This window comes from Peromyscus californicus, unplaced genomic scaffold (genome assembly GCF_007827085.1).
Source record: "Peromyscus californicus insignis strain IS unplaced genomic scaffold, ASM782708v3 Scaffold_2__1_contigs__length_46816999, whole genome shotgun sequence".
Classification (NCBI taxonomy): domain Eukaryota; kingdom Metazoa; phylum Chordata; class Mammalia; order Rodentia; family Cricetidae; genus Peromyscus; species Peromyscus californicus.
Genome location: NW_026294540.1, coordinates 29,269,388 through 29,292,253, shown reverse-complemented (window position 1 = coordinate 29,292,253; position 22,866 = coordinate 29,269,388). Strand labels below are relative to the sequence as shown.

Below are 22,866 nucleotides of genomic sequence, written 5' to 3'. Positions count from 1 at the left end.
AATTTATGAATGACTTAGAACAAAAAGAACTTATGACTCAGAGGGACAAAGATTCTAGCGAGGAGAGATGAAAGTAAAAGTCCAGGAACTCATAAGCAATCCACACGCGCAGCCAACAGCAGCTGCAAGGAAGCAGTTACAGGAACTAACCAGTCCTACAAGAATTATCAAGGGACAAATAGAGTTTCTCATCAAGGGTCGGTGGTGGCAACCCCCTAACTTTAATCCTAGATACAATAATTATTTGGAGCCATTGCCCTTTACGGGAGCTTATGATAAACATGGGAACCAATGGGTGAATCATAATAGCATGAAAACAGAATGGCATAAGTTACAGTTCATGGAAAGGATAGCTAGGTCCCAACCCCCCTGGTGCCTTCTCACCTGCAAGCAAAGGTTAAATATTTTCACACAAATGAAACCATGGTTAGAACGATGGTGGGAAGGGTTTAATTGTGATACAAAACAAAGGTCTAATAATTACGTAGAAGGAAAAACTTCAGCTAGTGCTGTAATGTTCTCTGTCTGGATGGGGGACCACAAAAGAGGAAATAACACCTGTACTCATGAGATCTATTAATCATTCTGAGAAAATTGTGTGACCACATTGTTAATTCTATGTCTATCGCCCCACTGGCCGATTGCCATGTTTCCTCAAATGAATGTATAAAAAACACTGCTTGATCTGAGTAAAATTGCAGCAGTTCACAGCATACTCTGGTGTCTGTGTCTGTCTGTCATTCGCCGAATCCCACTTATCCTGAGTACCTTCAACCCGTTCTCCCTCGGTCTGGTGTTCCTACTGAGACCCAGTCCGCGGCAGGTGGCGCTTCGAACAGGGACATGAAGGACAGGTAATTTTCTCTCTTCTTTCTCTCTTTTCATAAGTAGGGATCGGCTCCTGTCAGGGTTCTGCAGACCCGCCGGTAAAGGCTCACCGGTTAAGCACAGGTAATCCAGAAGGTAAGCATGGGGCACCACCTCTCAAAGGAGGACAAATTATTTGCATCTGTGATAAGACATATGTTGGCAGAAAAGGGCTTGAAGGTAACACCAGAGGCCTTGGCAGAATTCCTTAAACTCGTGAAGGAATTGTGTCCCTGGCTCACAGAGGATGGCAGCCTGACACTGACGGAATGGAGGAAGGTAGGGAAGGCTATGCACAGATATACAAAAGAAAAGGGAAAAGAACGCCTCAGTCTCAGTCTGTTTTGCCTCGTGATGTCTTGGAGGCTATTACTAGCAATGCAGTCGCTGCTTGGCGTCGCATTCCGCCTCCCGGGACAAAGAGCATGGTGTTATCAGGGATTATACAAGGGAATGAAGAAACATATCAAGCCTTTATCTCCAGACTTGAGGAAGCAATACATAGAATGCTTCCCCCTTCAGAGGGGACGGACATGCTTCTGAAACAGTTAGCCTGGGAAAATGCCAATACCCTGTGTAAAGACTTAATTAGGCCCGTCAGGAAGACAGGCTCATTACAGGATTATATAAAAGCATGCATGGATGCCTCACCAGCCGTAGTGCAAGGAATGGCCTACGCTGCAGCAATGAAAGGACAACGATTTAGCGCCTATGTTAAGAAAATAAGTAGCGGAGGGGCTGATAGCTCCCCGACCTGCTATAAGTGTGGAAAATCAGGGCACATGCAAAAGGAATGCCCGAATGCTGAGAATAGAGGAGGAAGAGCGCCTCCTGGCATTTGCCCACGATGCAAAAAAGGGAAGCATTGGAGAAATGAATGCAAGTCAAGGTTCACTAAGGAGGGAGTTCCCCTCAAGCCCGACAGTCAGACAAAAAACTAGCTTCGGGGCTCCCCCTTAGCCCCGAGAAAGAAAAGGGGAATGTCCAAAAGGAAGTACAGTTAACACCAGGGCTAAACCCTGCTGTGCCAGAATTCACTGTCCATAACCTGCCTAGAGCTACTCCAGAGAGTGCTGGATTAGATATATCATGTCCTCAGGACTTGCTCCTGTCCCTGTGGGATGGGGTGACAGTCATAGATACAAAAATTACAGGAACCCTGCCACCACAAATGGTAGGATTAATTTTGGGGAGAAGCTCTAATACTGCTACCAGCTTTGAAGTACTCCCTGGAGTGCTAGATGCAGATACCTTAGGTACAATAAAGGTGATGATCAGGCCTTTAAAAGAAACCATTCAGCAGAGCCAGGCGGATCTCTGTGAGTTCGAGGCCAGCCTGGGCTACCAAGTGAGTCCCAGGAAAGGCGCAAAGCTACACAGAGAAACCCTGTCTCGAAAAACCAAAAAAAAAAAAAAAAAAAAAAAAAAAAAAAAAAAAAAAAAAAAAAAAAAAAAAGAAACCATTCAATTACACAAGGGACAGAGAATCGCACAGGTTGTTCTACTCCCCTACATAAAAATGCCTAATCCTATTATGAAAAGCCATAGGGGGTCAGGACAGTTTGGCTCTTCAGACTCCGTAGAAGGAGTCAACTGGGTACAAGAATTAGGGCAACGACCCTTTAAGACAATCATCCTGGACGGCAGGACCTTCCAAGGACTCTTGGACACAGGTGCTGACAGGACCTGCATAGCAGGAAAGGATTGGCCTTCTTCTTGGCCAACACACAGAACAGGATCCTCCCTTATGGGAATAGGGATGGCTTCCGGAGTAATGCAGAGTTCAAAGCTTTTAAAATGGCAAACAGACAGTAAAGAAGGGTTTATACAGCCTTATGTGCTACCCTCTCTACCATTTACTCTATGGGGAAGAGACTTAATGGAGTCACTTGATGTACATTTAGTAACAGGAAGTTCTGAGCTGGAGCAGCATTTTACATAGGGGCCACTGCAAAGGATCTCTATGCAGACTCTATACAGTGGAAGTCTGACCAGCCTGTATGGGTTAGTCAGTGGCCCCTGACACAAGAAAAAATACAGGCATTAGAACAGCTGGTATCAGAACAATTGGAAAAAGGGCATATAGAAGAATCTAATAGCCCATGGAATACTCCTGTATTTGTCATAAAAAAGAAATCAGGAAAATGGAGACTACTACAAGATTTAAGAGCAGTAAATGCTACAATGGAGGATATGGGGGCCCTACAACCAGGACTCCCATCCCCTGTGGCCATACCAAAGGACTGGCACATTATAGTCATTGATCTACAAGATTGCTTTTTTACAATAAGATTACAGCCTCAGGATCGCCCTAGATTTGCCTTTAGCATACCCTCAGTTAATTTTAAGAGACCCTATAGACGATTTCATTGGAATGTATTACCCCAAGGAATGAAGAACAGTCCTTCATTATGTCAAAAGTTTGTGGATATGGCCCTTTTACCAATAAGAAAAACTTTTCCCTCTGCATATATTATTCATTATATGGATGATATATTATTGGCTCATGAAAATAAAGATACAACAGAGAAAATTCTCAAAGAGACAATTAGTAGTCTAACAGCTTATGGCCTTGTCGTGGCTCCAGAAAAAATTCAGAAAAATAGGCCACTTAGTTATCTGGGACAATGGATAGGGGATAATTATATAACAACCCAAAAGGCATCTATCAGAGTAGATAAATTAAAGACCCTCAATGATTTTCAAAAATTGTTGGGAAATATAAATTGGGTAAGAAAATATTTAAATGTCACAACAGGTCAATTAAGCCCCCTGTATCAAATATTACATGGAGAAGCTCACCCAAGGTCAATAAGACACTTAACTCCTGAAGCCTTGCAGGCTTTAAGACATATAGAGCAGGCTTTGGAAAAAGCTAAAGTACATCAAGTAGACTATTTGATTCCATGGTATTTAATTGTTTTTGCCACAGATTATACTCCAACAGCTTGCCTATGGCAGGGAGGTGTATTGGAGTGGCTACACTTACCACACACACATAAGAAGGTACTTATATCTTATCCCTCTCTTTGTGCACAACTTATATATAAGGGCAGAATTAGGTCTAGAGAATTGTTTGGCAAGGAACCGGCCTCTGTAATTATACCCTATAATAAAGAACAATTAGAGCTCTTATTACAAGAATCAGAAGATTGGTGTCTCTCCTTAATGGGATACCTAGGACAAATCGCCTTTCATTACCCCAAAGACCCTCTTATTGAATTCATAAAAGAAGTTCCTCTTATATTTCCAAAGATATGTGTTTCTCAACCCCTAGCAGAGGGTATTGTGGTTTTTACAGATGGGTCAGCAAATGGGAGGTCTGTGGTATACTCGGAAGGGGAGGAACCTTTAATAGAAGTTGTACCGCAGATAACAGCCCAGCAAGCAGAAATACGTGCAGTTCTGCTTGCACTTAGACATTTTCCCCAGACCCTTAACCTTTATACAGACTCAAAGTATGTAGTTAATTTATTTCCTGTCATAGAAACAGCGAGTTTAACAGGTTCTTCTACTATTAAGCCTCTGCTTAAGGAACTGCAGGCTCTGTTATGGCAAAGAACAGAGAAACTTTTCATAGGACATATTCGGGGTCATACAGGGTTACCAGGACCCCTGAGCCATGGTAATCACATGGCTGACTTATTAACTAGAATTAATCTCCTTACAGTACAGGAGACACAAGAAAGTCATGCTCTGCATCATCAGAATGCTAATGCATTAAAACAAGCTTTTCAGATAACTAGAGAACAAGCTAGACATATAGTTAAGGAGTGTGCTCATTGCCCTCCGCAAAATCAGAGTTTAAAAATGGGAGTCAATCCTAGGGGATTGAAGCCTCTTGCATTATGGCAGATGGACGTAACCCATATTCCTTCCTTTGGGAAGATGAAGTATGTTCATGTAACAGTGGATACATTCTCTCATTTTATCCACGCGTCTGCCAGATCAGGAGAAGCAGTAAAGGATGTGATTCAGCATCTAGTACAATGTTTCATGATCATGGGGAAACCCATGCATATCAAAACTGATAATGGACCTGCCTACACCTCAAAATCTTTTGAGGTATTTTTAGCACAATGGGGGATTAGTCACACGACAGGAATTCCCTATAACCCACAAGGACAGGCCATCATAGAAAGAACTCATCAGACATTAAAATTACAAGTAGAAAGATTACAGAATGCTAACTCATATATGTCCCCTCATCATGTTTTAAGTCATTCTCTCTTTGTATTAAACCATTTGAACATGGACTCAAATAATAATTCCTCTGCTCTTAAGCATTGGGCAGTAAAAGAGACGGCATCATCATTGCCACAAGTATTATGGAGAGACTTGCTTTCGGGATCCTGGAAAGGACCCGACCCTCTGATAACATCGGGACGAGGGTATGCTTGTATCTTTCCACAGGATGCGGAATCGCCCATATGGATTCCAGACAGACTCATCAGGCCAGCGCCGCAGAAAACTGCAAAAGCGAAAGGAAAAGTTAGCGACGGCCCGGCTCACTCAGGAGATGAAGAAGCTGACCCTGAAGCCACAGAAGCTTCCGACATGGACCCAGCTAAAACATCTGGCGACGGAAGCAAAAGCACTTGCCTCGCAACAATGTTCTAACCCTCCTTTAGAAATGCTATTTGTAGCCATGTTGTCCTTGATTGCTGTTGGGCCTACTACAGCCTCTACCAGTCCTTCTACCTATTGGGCTTATGTTCCTCGTCCTCCCCTCTTACATGTAGTGGGGTGGTTGGATGATGAGACTTATAAGGTATTGAGCAATCAGACGGAGATCATCGGGGGTTTCCAAGATTCAGATGAAAGGGCAAGTGCTTCCTCATTTATAAACTTTGCAGGAAGCTCAGATTCATTACCAATTTGCTTCGCCCTGGAAGGAGTAGCTCCTCCCGGGTGTCTCTCCACCAGCTACAGAACCTTTTTAACTGATGCCCCCAGCTCTACCGGTAAGAAAGGAGATCCTAGATGGATCTGGGAGACTCAGCTGCTTACTCTGGGACTTCCCACTATGAATGAAACTTTTCAGTCTGTCAATTTTATGCCTCTTGATTCCTGTATTACTAAGTATCGGGATAAGAATCAATTTTGGGATGATGGTATTACCGCCTTTCCTACTTGGTTGCGTTGTGGGTTTCCTCACGCAGCCTCCTCCTACAATCCTTTACTGTCTAAATTGCTTATTTGGGATTTTTCCGCCTCTTCTGGAGAAAAGAAGTATGAAGATTATATCTCAAAGAATAAAGATAAGTTCCATAATTATACATTTGTGGGTCATGGAGAGAAAATCACTAGGTGGTTTTCACCTGGGTATGTTGAGCCAGTGTGGGTCGCTAGAACCCCCTCCGGAAACATGAGAAAACATCCAGACTTGTTTCGGCTTGTTGCCGCTTCAGGCCCAGTGTCTCAAAAAAGACCACCTTTTATAATGATGCCTGTGCAATTACATAACATGACTTGGTATGATAATTCAGCTTTACAGGTACTTAGACAGCTTCATGAATTAATAAGGCCAAAAAGATTTGTTGCAGCATTAATATTAGGGATAACAGCATTAATATCTATTATTACTACTTTTGCCATTGCCACCACCGCCCTGATTCAAGAGATTCATACAGCTCAATTTGTAAATGATTTAAATAAGAATATTTCCTTTGCATTATCTGAACAAGCAATTATTGATAAGAAATTAGAGGCAAAGATTAATATATTAGAGGAAGTAGTGTTGGCCTTAGGACAAGATGTGGCCAATATTAAGAAACTCATGGAAACTAGATGTCATCAAGAATACAAAGCTATTTGTGTGACTCCACTTCCCTACAATTCCTCTGAGAATTGGGATAAAGTTAAGCATCATTTGTTAGGGGTATGGAAGGATTCTTCCATTACTCATGATTTAGAGGTTATTCAAAAGGACATATCGGCCATGAGCCAAGCTCATTGAATGTCTTAGCACAAGGATTACAAGAAGACCTTAAGGCCATGAATCCCTTAGATTGGATTCAATATTTTAATTTCATAGGCATTCTTGCCTTAATTGTAGTTTGTGTTATCGTGATTTTCCCTTGTCTTTTCAGGACAATAACCAGATCTCTGGGCAGTGTACGTGAGGACCTGTATGCCTTCCGCCTTAAAAACAAAAAAGGGGGAACTGCCACGCCCACGACGGTGTCGCCCGCGTGACAAATACCTTGGATGAGGTGGTTACGTGGGAAAGGGGGGCTCGCGGCCCTCGGGTCTATGCCCCCGGCGACCCCTTATCAATCTGCCCAAATCATGGTGCCAGGCTACACGGAACCACGCAAAATCTGCTTACAGAAGCTGGCTGGCATTCTGCCTTTTTTCTCTTTGCAGCTGTGACTATTGCTGTTTCCTTGTGTATTGATTTCAGGGAGTTAGCTCTCAATGTTTCTGATGTGCCCCATAAAGAGAATAATGATTCCTCAAAAGTGGCCTCAATACCCCCACCTATAATTCAAGCTTTTAGGCAAACAGTTAAAGGGGGTCCTAGAAGTTTGGGGGAATTTATGAATGACTTAGAACAAAAAGAACTTATGACTCAGAGGGACAAAGATTCTAGCGAGGAGAGATGAAAGTAAAAGTCCAGGAACTCATAAGCAATCCACACGCGCAGCCAACAGCAGCTGCAAGGAAGCAGTTACAGGAACTAACCAGTCCTACAAGAATTATCAAGGGACAAATAGAGTTTCTCATCAAGGGTCGGTGGTGGCAACCCCCTAACTTTAATCCTAGATACAATAATTATTTGGAGCCATTGCCCTTTACGGGAGCTTATGATAAACATGGGAACCAATGGGTGAATCATAATAGCATGAAAACAGAATGGCATAAGTTACAGTTCATGGAAAGGATAGCTAGGTCCCAACCCCCCTGGTGCCTTCTCACCTGCAAGCAAAGGTTAAATATTTTCACACAAATGAAACCATGGTTAGAACGATGGTGGGAAGGGTTTAATTGTGATACAAAACAAAGGTCTAATAATTACGTAGAAGGAAAAACTTCAGCTAGTGCTGTAATGTTCTCTGTCTGGATGGGGGACCACAAAAGAGGAAATAACACCTGTACTCATGAGATCTATTAATCATTCTGAGAAAATTGTGTGACCACATTGTTAATTCTATGTCTATCGCCCCACTGGCCGATTGCCATGTTTCCTCAAATGAATGTATAAAAAACACTGCTTGATCTGAGTAAAATTGCAGCAGTTCACAGCATACTCTGGTGTCTGTGTCTGTCTGTCATTCGCCGAATCCCACTTATCCTGAGTACCTTCAACCCGTTCTCCCTCGGTCTGGTGTTCCTACTGAGACCCAGTCCGCGGCAATAATCCACAGATCCATAGAAGCTAAGTAACAAGGATGGCTCCAGAGAGTAAGAGGGAGCATGCATTTGGTTCAGTTTCTGAAAACAACATATAAACTTGTAATTGTATTTTTCAAATACCACTTTGACTTGTCATGTCAACTTTACCTTTAAGTATATTTGAAAAAATGATGCTCACAGAAGAGCAGAGAGAATCTATGTTTGTAGTCTCTTTTTTTTTTTAAGATTTATTTATTATGTATACAAAAGAGGGTGCCAGATCTCATTACAGATGGTTGTGATCCACCATGTGGGTGCTGGGAATTGAACTCAGGACCTCTGGAAGAGCAGTCAGTGCTCTTAACCTCTGAGTCATCTCTCCAGCCCTGTTTGTAGTCTCTTAGAGGGAATACATAAAATAACTTAAAAATGTACCTGACAAGGAAACTAGTCATTGTGCTCATATGAGTTAATATGTATTAATCTTAAGAAAATATTTTTCACGTAATGTGTACATATACCTAGTAATAAATATGTATCTGCTTATTAAGTTGTAATATATATATATGTGTGTATATGTATATAACATGATATATATGTATAGTGTTTACTCATAATCTTTTAAATTAGGACTTCACAAATGTAAAATAAAATTGAGATTAAGACAATGAAATATTATTGTAATGGAATATATTCCTGGCCACACATTCTATGTTCTTTTTCTTATGATTATCAGAAAGAACAGGCCTATGTGCATGGAATCATAATGTGAGGAAAATCAAGTATGAGGGAAAAAAACTAAAGAAACCCACTTTCCACACATGGTCACATAGACACACTCCTGTAAATGGATATCTGTCGCCATATTTGCTGTGTATATTTCAGAGTAACCTGTCAATACGTACGTATATCTATTGACTTTTCCTCCCTGATCATTTTTCCTGCTCTATATTTCCAGAGCTGATGACTGAGCACTACATCCAGGTTTCATCAAAAACACAAGTGTATCACAAGAACCTAAATTTATCTTCACTCCTAATTGTCTATCTGATGACTTTCTATCTGTATCTTGCTTCTGCATTTCGATTTTACAGAGTTTTGTTCTAAATTGAATGCAAGCCATCTTCCTCCATTTCAGACCTTAATAAGTTGATTCTAAAGCTACAGAATGTCTGCATGGAATAAAATAAATCTTACATCTATCACAAGAATCCTACATAGACATTTCTCTCCATCACAGTCCACTCAGTCCACCAATTTGTCTGTCATGCCCTTTAATCCTACAGGCATCAAACTAAGAAACAACCCTCAGAGATCAACAACATCTATGTGTCTTGCAGAACACACCCATACCAGCTGTAAATAATTAGAAACACAGGAATGAAATGGAGAGAAGCGTGCAAAATTGACAGAAAGTAAATGATTACTAATCAAAATTATAGACAAATTTTAAGTCGTATATTCTCATATTCTGACTTCCCAAACAGCAGCAGCTAGCACAGGCGGTCCCATGTCAGTCTACCACCACTACAACTCTGTAATCACTGCAATCAATGGCATTATTTCTTCTCAATGAGAACAACTATACTTTGAAAATTGTTCAAAACAACCTGTTAACTTTTTAAAAAATACTTTGTCTTCAGAGAAAGCCCAAAAATGTCTCACCACTGAACAGCTAAATGCAAGGCAGAGGAATGTAGAGAGATTCAGAGTACCAAATGTGTAAAATAACATGAATTCATACATACCCTTCTTTCTTTGAGAGAAAAAAAAAGGAACATGAAGACACACCTGGAAAAAGTTTTGTGAATTCAAGAGAGGGAATACCAGGATGGGAAATTAAAGTTAAATTCATGTGAATGCAAATTTATTCAGGACAATGAAATCTGAATTTTGAAAAGAAATAAATTTTAAAAGCACTTACTCTATTGTCTTTTTATCTTCACATCTGAAATTATATATTTTCGTGCAATAATCATTAAAAAGTGTAAAAAGTGCAGCAATCATCACATTTCCATCACTATGTAAAGTACTTAGTGCTTCAGAATCGCACTGAAAAGCATCAAAAGAGGAAAAAGGAACAAGAGTCTGCAGGAGCAAAAAAAGAAAAACCCGAGAGAACATCGTAAAATACAAGTGTCTGTCACAGTAAGCATGGGGGACACAGATCCCAGCATGTTCAGCAGCCACATATAGAGAACATGTATTTGTGAGCACAAGAGTTTGTACTATTTTTGGTGACTGAAGTCATCACTCTAATCACAGATATTTTTGACAAGCCTCTTCTACACTCCATGGAGAATTTTGGACAATTTTCTTCCCTGAGACTTCCCATCTGAGACCCTGCACTCAAGATAAAAACAAGCTTCAAAACACACTTGGGATCTTCTTTAACCACAGGCCCCATGATTTCAAAAGGACAGAACATCAAGACCCCAGTAATGACTCCTCTTGAATAGAATTGGAAAGAACTCTCTATCACAAAAGTTACATAAAACAGTGACTCAGGATAATACAGAAACCTTGCAAGGGAGAATGTCAAGAGAGTTGAGACAGAAAGCGTCCTGGGAAATGTCCCAACCAGACTTGACTCAGTGAAAAGCAGTAAGACTCCCTGCTCTTTAAAACTAATTATTGACTGTGCCAATCTAACTTGTCAATGGCCTAGAGGAGCCTAAAAACACTTTTTCTACAAATCTTGCATGTATGCATACCAATATTTCTTCCATGTCTCCCTATACTCCAAATGTTTTCTTTACCAACCATAGGAAACTGATAGGCTGAATTCATGAATTTCAAAGCAATGTCTCAATAAATGATGAGACTACATTTTCTGTTTACATCTTGAACTCAGTTCTACTTTGCTATTGTGTGTTTTTTCAATGTTGAATCATTCATTTAATATAAAATTCTGATCCCTCCCTACATCCAGAGAAAAGATTCAGCCACTACTTATATTTTCTTTGAATGTGAAGTATTGAATGCACCCCTTCATTTCCCCTAAATACATAAATAATAGCTTATATACTCCACGCATCATGTATAAACTGCTCATTTGTAATACTTTAAATGAAGTTTATCTTAGGAGCAGAAAATGTCATGACTGTAAATTTAATTTCACGTGTGCCAATATACCTAACATATTAGCCATAACTTCACTTAGGTTCCATTCTACTACTTTACAGAACCTAAGTGGCAAAGTTGAATATACCAACTAGCTTCCAACCTGAGCACTGCCGCATGTATCAATACTCATCTGCTGAAGAAAGGAGCAAGTTCTGAAAACAATGATAATTACTGACTGTCACAGGTGCTTGCACTTTCTTCACCTTGACAATGGCTATAAAAAACTTTAGACTTGTGTCTCCAGATGACTCTGTTAAGTGTCTAAGCCCTGATACCTGTGACTCCTGATTGAAAATGTGTATTTTTATGAGTTGATCAGTGTGGATAAGGTCATTATTGTTGGACTTGATGTGACTGGAAAGACTAATAGCCAAGATGGAGAACATGGAAGCCAGAATTGCTGAGACTTCATGGTCTGACTGTTAGGGAAACCTGGTCAATTTTATTGAGAGGTTCAGAGTATAAGCAGGACCAAGGAAACCTTCAGCTTGAATTTCTATGTTTTGGGCTTGTGGGAGAATATATTTATCATGTGTTAAAACCCTCATAATTGGTTCTGTTTTGTAGCATTAACAGAACAAGGCACTGTGTATATAGATGGTGGGCTGGTGTAAATATTTTTCAGTAAACAGTCTCCTGGATAACTCAGAACAAGACACACAATTTTTCTATATGACTGACATATTTTTGTTCTCATTTCTTATTTTATTGTCTGATACTTGGAAGTCATATTATCACTAGGATGTAAGTCCCTTCCTGTGATCTGCCACATTTAACTTACAATTCATATGTCAGTATGACAGAAATCAAAACAGCTTACATTTTCATTAGAGTGAGGAGAAAAATGCGGAAATTTGAGCAAAGTGGACATTGATATGAGAGAGATCTTAGAAATTGTGATGCAGAACAATGACCTTGTGTCAGGCTGTATCTGAGTTAATGTTACTTTTTATTTCAAGTAGCTGCTGTGGGATGTTCTGTATGACAAATGTGTTGATGATTGGTCAATAAATAAATCACTGATTGGCCAGTGGCCAGGCAGGAAGTATAGGTGGGACAAGAAGGAGAATAAAGCTGGGAAGTGGAAGGCTGAGTCAGAGAGACACTGCCAGCCGCCACAATGAGAAACAGCATGTGAAGATGCTGGTAAGCCACGAGCCATGTGGCAAGGTATAGATTTATAGAAATGGATTAATTTAAGCTGTAAGAACAGTTAGCAAGAAGCCTGCCACAGCCATACAATTTGTAACCAATATAAGTCTCTGTCTTTACTTGGTCGGGTCTGAGTGGCTGTGGGACTGGCGGGTGAGAGAGATATGTCCTAACTGTGGGCCAGGCAGGAAAACTCTAGCTACAAGTAGCTTATAACGTAATGGGATCACTTAGAATATTTCCAAAGGAGGCTATATTTTGTTGGTTCTCCTTCCCATTTTGTAACCATCTAGACATCCTTGGGGTACCCTTCTGACTCTTTATACCTCCATCCTTCCATGTTAAATTGTCCTGTTTCCAGTTATTTCATTAAAGCTGTTCACTCTTCCCTAGGTGATACTATTTTCTTCTACACTCAGAATTCCTTACTGATTGTTTCTTGTAGTTCAAAGTTTTCTCCAGTCCTGCCCACACCTGAGGTCCTGTAGCCACCTATAAAATAACAAATAAGAGACTTAATATTATTTACAAACTGTGTGGTCTATGGCAGGCCTCTTGCTAGCTAGCTCTTATATCTTAAATTAACCCACTTCTATTAATCTATGTTTTGCCAGGCATTCCATGTCTTTAATGGTCTGCTGGCATGTTGCTCCTTGAGCAGCAGGATGGCATCTCTCCAGAATCTGCCTTTCTCTTTCCTGTCTCTCTCCTTCGATTTCCCACCTGCCTCTAAGATGCCTTGCCATAGGCCAAAGCAGATTATTTATTAACCAATGGGAAAAACATACATTTACAATGTACAGAAAGATATCCCCCAGTATTTCCCCTTTTCTATCTAATTAAAAAGGAAAATTTTAGTCTTAATATAGTAAGATTATAAATAACAAGCAGTTATCAAGCAAGAATTACAGTTACAATATCTAGCCTATTTGTATTTGGAAAAAATTAAAGAATATATTCTATCATCTATCCTATATTTGTGAGTCTAAAGTTTTATATCTAATTTATCTTTTAACATGACTAAGGATAATTATAACTATCTAGTCTTCAACACCATCAAACACCCCAGAAGGATATAATATTGCCTAACTAAACAGGAAGAGCATTGTAAGGAACTTCCAAAAATCTAGAATGACAGAGACAGCTGGCTGCCTGAACAGTCACCCAAAGTTCCTCTGCAATGTTGGGGCATCCATCTTCAGTCTACAGGCCTAGAGTCTCTCAGTTGCTTCTCACTCTGTCCTGTAGAATATCTGGCAGTCTCCTCTGTGAAACAGGAAACTGAAGGACTATATCACCTTATACTGGCAAAATTTAGTGGTCATTTTACCATGGATCCCACATGTCCATTCAATACAACATTTTGTCAATCAGTCCAGGCAAGAACAGTTTCTTGCCCAAATGGTTAACTTTTGTCATAAGGAAAGCAAACTCCATATTGCTTTGGGATGTTCTGTATTCTGTGAATGTGTTGCTCTGATTGGTTGATAAAAAGCTGATTGGCCAGTAGCCAGGCAGGAAGTATAGGCAGGATAAACAGACAAGGAGAATTCTGGGAAGTGGAAGGCTGAGTCAGGAGATCGCAGCCCACCGACCAAGGAGCACCATGTAATGTGACACAGGTAAAGCCATGAAACATGTGGTGATATATAGATTAATAGTTATGGGCTAATTTAAGATATAGTGTAGATGTAATTCAGTGTAGATATAGCCAACGGTTTTATCAGACAAGAACACAGAGCCGATTCAGAGAAGAAAGCCAAGAGGTCAGAGCCAAGAGCCTCACCCTTCCTGATTCAGGGATCCTCCTCAGCCAAGAGAGCTCTCCGAAAGAGGAGCCCTCCTTCCTGTGTGTCTGTCTCTCAAGTCTCTCTGTTCTGGCTTCTGATTGGTTGTAAACCCAATCATGTGACTGCCTCGTCACTGCCTGTATGTACCGCCCCCCAGGTCCTTAAAGGCGTACACCACCACTGCCACGCACTTGCTATGGCTCTAATAGCTCTGACCCCAGGCAACTTTATTTATTACCACCATATTTCCCCTTTTCTAATTTAATAAAAAGGAAAAAAAAAGAAAAAGGTTATAACGAACAAAAGAAAAACTACATACAAAAGTACAATAACTATATACAATGTCTAAATAATTTCTAGTCCATTTGTATTTGACAAATTCAGAGAAAATAATTTCATTATTTATCTTATTTTGTTAAGTCCAAAATGCATCTAATTCACTTTCTATCCTAATTAATCTTCAACTATAACTAACTAATCTTCAACTATAACTAACTAACTTTCAACTATAACTAACTAATCTTCAACTATAACTAACTTTCATTTCTTTATATCCTAATAGTTGGTAATAATAACATTCAAGGATCAGAAAATTGCATTGTTAAATGAACGGTATAAGTACAATTAGAAATATACATATAGCAATATAGAGCTAGCTAGCTAAAAGCTTGAGCCATGGCCATGCAGTTATAATTAATATAAGCCTCTGTGTGTTTACTTGAGACTGCAGTACCATGGGAGCTAGGCAGGACACAGAAAAAATTCAACTACACCATATGGAGTTTCTTTGATGCCCATCATCTTCTTTGAAGTAAATCAGTGTTGCCAGGAGCAGACATGTCTCATGTCCAGAAACTCTAAATTCCAAAACATTTGAAGTGCCATATTCTGTAGGTCTTTGAAGTGTTTGAAGATTACCTACCTAATTGTACTATATCTATGTATGCTTAGGAAATTAACTAACATGACTATAAGTGTGATTATCATAGATGACTAATTATTAATCTATATTTCTTAATTATTGCATTACAATTTTAAATGAGTTGCATAAATATAATACCTTAAACAAGAATAGAAACATATATAGTATAACAAAATTAACTTTATGTGGTGGTATTTTACTTGTACTGAAATGTGATTTTAATTGTATATTAATAAATAAAGCTGCCTGGGGGTCAGAGCTATTAGAGCCATAGCAAGCATGTGGCAGTGGTGGCACATGCTTTTAAGGACCTGGAGGGTGGTACATACAGGCAGTGACGGGGCAGTCACGTGTTTGGGTTTACAACCAATGAGAAGGCAGAACAACTAGACTATATAAAGACATACACACAGGAAGTAGGTCCCTTTCAGAGAGCTCTCTTGACTGAATAGGATCTCTGAAGCAGGAAGGGTGAGGCTCTTAGCTCTGGCTTTCTTCTCTGAATCGGCTCTGTGTTTCTTATTTAATAAGATGGTTGGTTACATCTACATTTAGCGCCCAACGTGACAAGAATCCATTAAAAACTGCTTAACTTGGCTTGGCAGCAGGTCCGGTTTCCCACCAGGGCAGCCGGCTCCCTAGCCCGGGCCCAGGTCGGCTTGGCCTCAGGCTGGACTAACCTTGAGCTACTTGCTTAAAGCCGGTGCTACAAACAACTCAGGCCTGCCCTGCCGAACAGGGCCCCTGCCTGTAAAGACAAGGCATGTGGTTGGAGCTTAAGGTAACAAAGTAATTCAGCCAATGGGCTCTCTACAATCTGGAATTCCTTTGCCTACTCTGTTACCAAAAGGATGGCCTCTCATAGTTACTGATTTAAAGGATTGTTTCTTTTCAATACCCTTACAAGAAAAAGACAGAGAAAGATTTGCTTTCACAGTGCCTACTTATAATAATTCTCACCTGGTTAAAAGATTTCAATGGAGGGTCCTCCCACAGGGAATGTTGAATAGCCCAATTCTGTGCCAATTGGAAGTGATACGTAAAAAATTTCCTAAATCTATAATTTATCATTATATGGATGATATTTTGCTAGCTGACTCAAATGCAGATACTTTAGAAAGAATGTTTGAAGAAGTAAAGAAAATTTTGCCTTGCTGGGGATTACAAATTGCTCCTGAAAAGATACAAAGGGGAGATTCTATTAATTATTCAGGATATAAAATAGAGCTACAAAAAATTAGACCCCAAAAGGTGCAAATTAGGAGAGATAGACTACAGACTCTTAATGACTTTCAAAGATTATTTGGAGATATTTCTCATCTATGAATTATTGTTGGGGTAAAAAATGATGAACTGCATAATTTGTTCAAAATCTTAGAAGGTGACAAGGACTTAAATAGTCCAAGAGAATTATCACCTGAAGCTGAGAAAGAATTGGCCTTGGTAGAAAAGAAAGTACATGAAGGGCACGTGGATCATATTGATCCAAAGCTAGATTGCATTTTGGTTATTTTACCTTCTAGGCATTCTCCTACAGGAATATTAATGCAGAGGGAAGATATTATATTAGAATGGATATTTTTACCAAATAAACCAAATAAAAAATTAAAAACTTATGTGGAGAAAATCTCTGACTAGATTTGGAAAGGAAAATTGAGACTTCGTCAATTACCAGGAATAGACCCAGCAGAAATTGTCATACCTTTAACTAAGGAGGACATTGAAAAATTATGGACAGAAAGTGAACCTTGGCAAAGAGCTTGCAGTAATTTTTTGGGAGAAATTAACAGCAAATATTCCAAAAGCGATAGAATTGATCTTATAAAGAGAGCTGATTGAATCTTGCCTCGAATTGTATGGGAAAAACCCATATCTAGAGTTCATACATTTTATACAGATGCCAACAAACAAGGAAAGGCAGATTACAAATCAGAAAATTTAAGTAAAGTGGTTCAAAGTCCTTATAATTCAGTTCAAAAATCAGAATTGTATGCTATTCTGTTGGTATTAATGGATTTTTCAGAACCTCTCAACATAGTAACTGACTCTCAGTATGCTGAAAGAGTAGTATTACATATTGAGACTGCAGAATTTATCCCTGATGCTTCAGAATTAACTTCACTATTTATTCAATTACAAGATACAATCAGGAAAAGGAGTCATCCTTTATATATAACTCACATTCGATCCCATACTGGTCTGCCAGGCCCTTTAGCACAAGGCAATGATGAGATTGATAAATTATTGATAGGAAATGTGCTGGAGGCCTCAGAATTTCATAAAAAACATCATGTCAATAGTAAAGGTTTAAAAAAGGATTTTTCCATAACCTGGCAACAAGCCAAAGAAATAGTAAAGAAATGTCCTACTTGTTCCTTCTACAATCAAACGCCATTACCAGCAGGATGTAACCCAAAGGGGACTCAAAGGAATGAAATCTGGCAGATGGACGTGTTTCACTTTGCAGAATTTGGAAAACTGAAATATGTACACCACACTATCGATACTTATTCAGGATTTCAGTGGGCAACTGCTTTGAGTTCTGAAAAAGCTGATTCTGTAATCACTCATTTGCTAGAAGTTATGGCCATCATGGGTATACCTGCACAAATCAAAACTGATAATGCTCCATCAAATGTCTCTGTTAAAATGAAACAGTTTTTTGCTTATTACAATATAAAGCATATTACAGGCATGCCACATAATCCTACAGGTCAAGCAGTTATAGAAAGATCAAACAGAACTCTAAAGGATATGCTAAATAAACAAAAAGGGGTAACAAAAACCCCCAGAAACAGACTGCATAATACTCTATTAACTTTGAATTTTCTCATTGCCAATGAGAAAAGAACAACAGCTGCAGAGAGACATTGGATAATAGAAAAAACTACAGAATTAAATCAGCCTATATACTTTAAGGATGTGCTGACCTCAGAATGGAAACCAGGGTATGTGTTACGTTGGGGATGAGGTTTTGCTTTTATTTCTACAGGAGAAGATAAGCTGTGGGTACCATCAAAATTGATAAAGGTTCGATTTGAACAAGAGAAACCTCTTAATTAGAGGAGGTGATAGTTTATCAACCAACATGAACATCCAATTTAAACTAACTAATACCAGTAACACATGTCTTTTCATTTAATCAGATAATAACTTGCCAAAAAGGAACATCCCCAAAATTAGTCTTCGGGAGAGGTTTTTGTTTTTGTCTTTTAGGAGAATGAAGGTTAAGGAATCTGAAGAACACTGGACAAATGAGACAACTGAAGAAAAAAGACAAATCATCTATCCCAGGAAACAAAGTGAAACGGCATATGGGTATATATTATCTAAAAAATTTTTATGTCTTCCTAAGGGTTTGTTTCTGCCTTTCTCTAAAAATTTAACACTATTGGTCTTCTAATAGTCCCAGTTCAATTAAAATTTAAAGCTGACTTTGGAGTTGGAGAATGGCTCTCTCCGTCTTTAAACTCAAGCATGTTGTTAAAAGGAAAATGCAAACTCCCTGTATCATGCCAGAATAAAAGAGCCATCAACTGCTATGGGACAGGAGAAAAGCCAAATTAATTAAGGGACTATTCTATTACTAATCTCAACTCTTTGATTCTATTCTGATTCTTTAAACTTTTCTTAAAGTATAAATTTTATATCAAAATTTACAAGATTAATATATACAGATATATATACATTTTAAACTTTGTTAAGATATGAATGGTCATATAGAGTACTAATTAATTCTAGAAAAAAGGCTTCAATTAGCTGCATATATATGTCTTTGTGTTCGAGTCTCTTATCAGTTTTCTGCAGGAAATCACAGCCAGGCCTAACATCAACTGAAGTCTCCAGGAAGAAGTTGGGGCCCCACAACAACAACAATTCCACATGGACAATAATAACATCACTAAGCTGACAAACATCATCTACAGATCAGCTTTGAACTACAAGGTGCTCAGAGCAATTTTGAGATGACTAACTGAGATGATCCAGTCTCAAAGACTACTTGAATAAGGACTTGAGATAAACCCTGAACTTTGGCATTATACACAGACTGGATAATGAAGGATATAGTTACCTTTCCTAGAATTTGACAATTAACCTAAAATTTTTCTTTCAGGATAAAGATAACTTTGTCCATACCCAGCAGGAAGCAATTTTAAGAATACGACGCCCACATTCCCAAAGAGGTGGTGTGGGGCGGGTGGCTTTTTGGTCTTTTTAATGGCTTTTGGTTCTGGAATAATTTTCATTGTTTAGGGGGGTTGGTTACAAGTTGTTGTCAAGGGTTAGGAAAAAGGCTAAGCAAAGGAGATTAGATTTAAGGTTCTTGTTTAAAAAAAAGAGAAAGAAAGAAAGAAGAAGAAAAAGACAATTACTAGTTTTAAATACTTTACATTGGATTGGATTGTTTTATATTGTATACAAAAATTATATATATTGAAATTGATATTGTTAGAAAATGTTATATGTATATTTCTAATTGTACTTATACCATTCATTTAACAATGCAATTTTCTGATCCTTGAATGTTATTATTACCAACTATTAGGATATAAAGAAATGAAAGTTAGTAGCTAGACATTACAATAGAACTTGTAGTCATATTAGATATGTTTTAAAAATTGAGCAGATATATTTTAGACAGGTCATCTTCAAACCCTTCAGAGATCTACAGAATATGGCATTTAAAATGTTTTAATAACTTAGAAAATTTTTCTTTTTTGAGACATGTCAGCTCCTGGCAGTACCAATCTACTTCAGAGAAAATATGGGCTTGAAGAAACTGCATATGGAGTTAACTTTCACTGTGGCAAAAGTTAGCCACTGGACACCAAAATATTCTCGAATCAACTGCTGACAAACAGGACAGACAGGACATGAAACAAAGGACTACTGATTCTTGCCAAAACAAGTGTGGTTATGGCTTTATCAAAAGGCATCTTCTGAGGCCAGGACAATATGGCACCATCCCTGAAGCAGCCTTCACAATTCGGAAAAGGTACAGTGCCCTTTTCTTCGAAGGCAGCTGAACAGGCAGTGGGCCAACGGCTTCTGATGTGCAATGGAACAGCAGCTGAAACAGTTATTCTTGAAGAGTAACTAAGCTCATGCCTCTCAATAGTAGACTGGTATTTGATAGAGGGATGTGGAGAAGAATGGGATGCTGAGATGAAGCCATATATACACAGCCAAGAAGAATGGACAGCTGAATTAAAAAAACATCAACAATTTCCAGAATTTAAAATCCTGAATCATGACATGACACTAGTGGAATTCAGGTGTTTCTGGTACATGGACTGCTCTCACCCAATGTGAGGTTGAACTGTTGATCTTGTGTACATCCTACTTCACAAATGAGTCTGTCAGATATGCTAAGCCTATAGGCTGAAGATGATGCCCCAGCATTGCGGAGAAACCTCAGGTGACTGTCCAGGCAGCTGGCTGTTTCTGTCAACTCACAAATTTTTTGGAAGTTGCTTGTATGCATTTTCTGTTTTTATTTTTGTTAGCTAATATTATTTCCTTCTTGGGTCTCTGAAGGAGTTGAAGATTAGTTAGTTATAGTTGAAGGTTAGTTAGTTCTAGTTGAAGATTAATTAGGATAGAAAGTGAATTAGATTCATTTTAGACTTAACAAAATAGGATAGATAATGAAATTATTTTCTCTGAATTTGTCAAATACAAATGGACTAGACATTGTTTAGACATTTATTACTTGTATATATTGTATATAGTCATTGTACTTTTGTATATAGTTTTTCTTTTGTTAGTTATAACCTTTTTCTCTTTTTTCCTTTTTATTAAAATAGAAAAGGGGAAATGTGGTGGTATTTTACTTGTACTGAAATGTGATTTTAATTGTATGTTAATAAATAAAGTTGCCTGGGAGTCAGAGCTATTAGAGCCATAGCAAGTGCGTGGCGGCAGTGGCACACGCCTTTAAGGACCTGGAGAGTGGTACATACAGGCAGTGATGAGGCAGTCACGTGTTTGGGTTTACAACCAATGAGAAGGCAGAACAGCTAGACTATATAAAGACATACACACAGGAAGTAGGTCCCTTTCAGAGAGCTCTCTTGACTGAAGAGGATTGCTGAAGCAGGAAGGGTGAGGCTCTTAGCTCTGACCTCTTGGCTTTCTTCTCTGAATCGGCTCTGTGTTTCTTATTTAATAAGACAGTTGGTTACATCTACAACTTTAAATTTATATCAATAAACTAAAACCCATAGCAACGTAAAACATTTTAAACAAGTTGTTGCTCTTTAAAAGTAGATTCAATAATCTAACCTTTCATCCTATCATATCTATATCCTAATTTTCTATATCATACTCCCTTTCTTCTTTTAGAAAGAGATTGACTATGACCAATAATAATTTATAACCAACCCCCTAAACAAAGAAATATATCCATAAACCATTTTTGTGGAATGTGGGCACAGTGTTCTAGGCTACTTCCTACTGATTAGGGGCACTGTGAGTCTTATGGGGACACAAAGAAAATTTTTGGATCATGGTCAAATCCTAGTTTGAATAGTCTATGAGGCTGTATTCTCTGAGCCAGTTGCTTTGAAGCTGTTCTGGATGTTGAATCATCTGGAGACCTCTCAGGTGATCTTCCTTGATGGAACCATATTAACCTGGAAGGAATCCACAGCTTCTCATCTTCTGTGGAAAGAAAAGCAGAATCTCTTTTCCAAATCAGAATACCTTTAGATATAAATTTTGAAGTCAAGATACCTTTAAAATTCATATATTGGTTTGACTCAGCAGCCTTTACAATCAAATGTCCTTCTGCTGTTAAAAATCCCAAAGATAATATAATCTAGACTCTCTGTGATTTCCATCTTTACATGACTTATTTTTTTATTATTTTTACTGTCTCTTTAAAGACTTTATTATTTAAAATTCTCTATTTCTTTATATAACTGTCTATCCTCTTATTCCTCTCTCTTCCAAGCCTGTGTACATTTTTACATAAAATGTTAACCATTTAGAGGTATATTCCATCTGAATCTGACTTTTTATGTATCTATAATAATTTTCTGATCGTTGCAAACTACATCATGGCTAAGATTAAATTGGCAGCCCTGGCTATTGACTATGCTCATTTCAGCTTTTCAACATGATGGAGGTACCCAGGAGAGACATGATTACGTCCCCAACTCTGGGGTCCATGCTGTGATCAGGTAGCAAGAAGCTGTCCCCTAAACCCTTTTTGTCTGTAAGAGTAAAAGCCAAACACATCATGCAGTGTGCTGCACAGCACGGAGACAGCTCTGTTCACTGAGGTGAGAATCCATCATGCTGCTTGCAAGTCTGAATGCTGTTGCATCTCTGTACCATGGCCCACATAATACATGAAGTAGGAAGCTGGTTTTGGCTCCATTTTAGAATCTCTTATTAAGTTCTCTTAAGTTTTAGGTGGAAACTCAGGCCAACACATTGGGCATCCAAATGTACTCAAAAGTTTTCTCCAGTTCCCCCAGCCCCACAATCCCACAACCGCCTATAAATAATCATTCAGAGGCTAAATATTATTTATAAATTGTATGTCCTATGGCAGGCCTCTTGCTAGCTAGCTCTTATATCTTAAATTAACCCATTTTATTAATCTATGTTTTTCCACATGTCCCATGGCTTTACCGGTCTGCTGTCATGTTGCTCCTTGGGCAG

The 22,866-nt window shown here is 38.7% G+C and overlaps 1 protein-coding gene across 1 annotated transcript; it reads left to right on the top strand.

Moving 5' to 3' along the window:
* The first annotated feature begins 519 nt into the window (after nucleotides 1–519).
* LOC128120322 (endogenous retrovirus group K member 6 Env polyprotein-like) lies at nucleotides 520–8,216 on the top strand. Its single transcript, XM_052754154.1, has 3 exons — nucleotides 520–854; nucleotides 5,281–5,831; nucleotides 6,960–8,216. The coding sequence occupies exons 1-3, from the start codon at nucleotides 844–846 to the stop codon at nucleotides 6,965–6,967; spliced, it is 570 nt and encodes a 189-aa protein (XP_052610114.1). The 5' UTR covers nucleotides 520–843; the 3' UTR covers nucleotides 6,968–8,216.
* The last annotated feature ends 14,650 nt before the right edge of the window (nucleotides 8,217–22,866 follow it).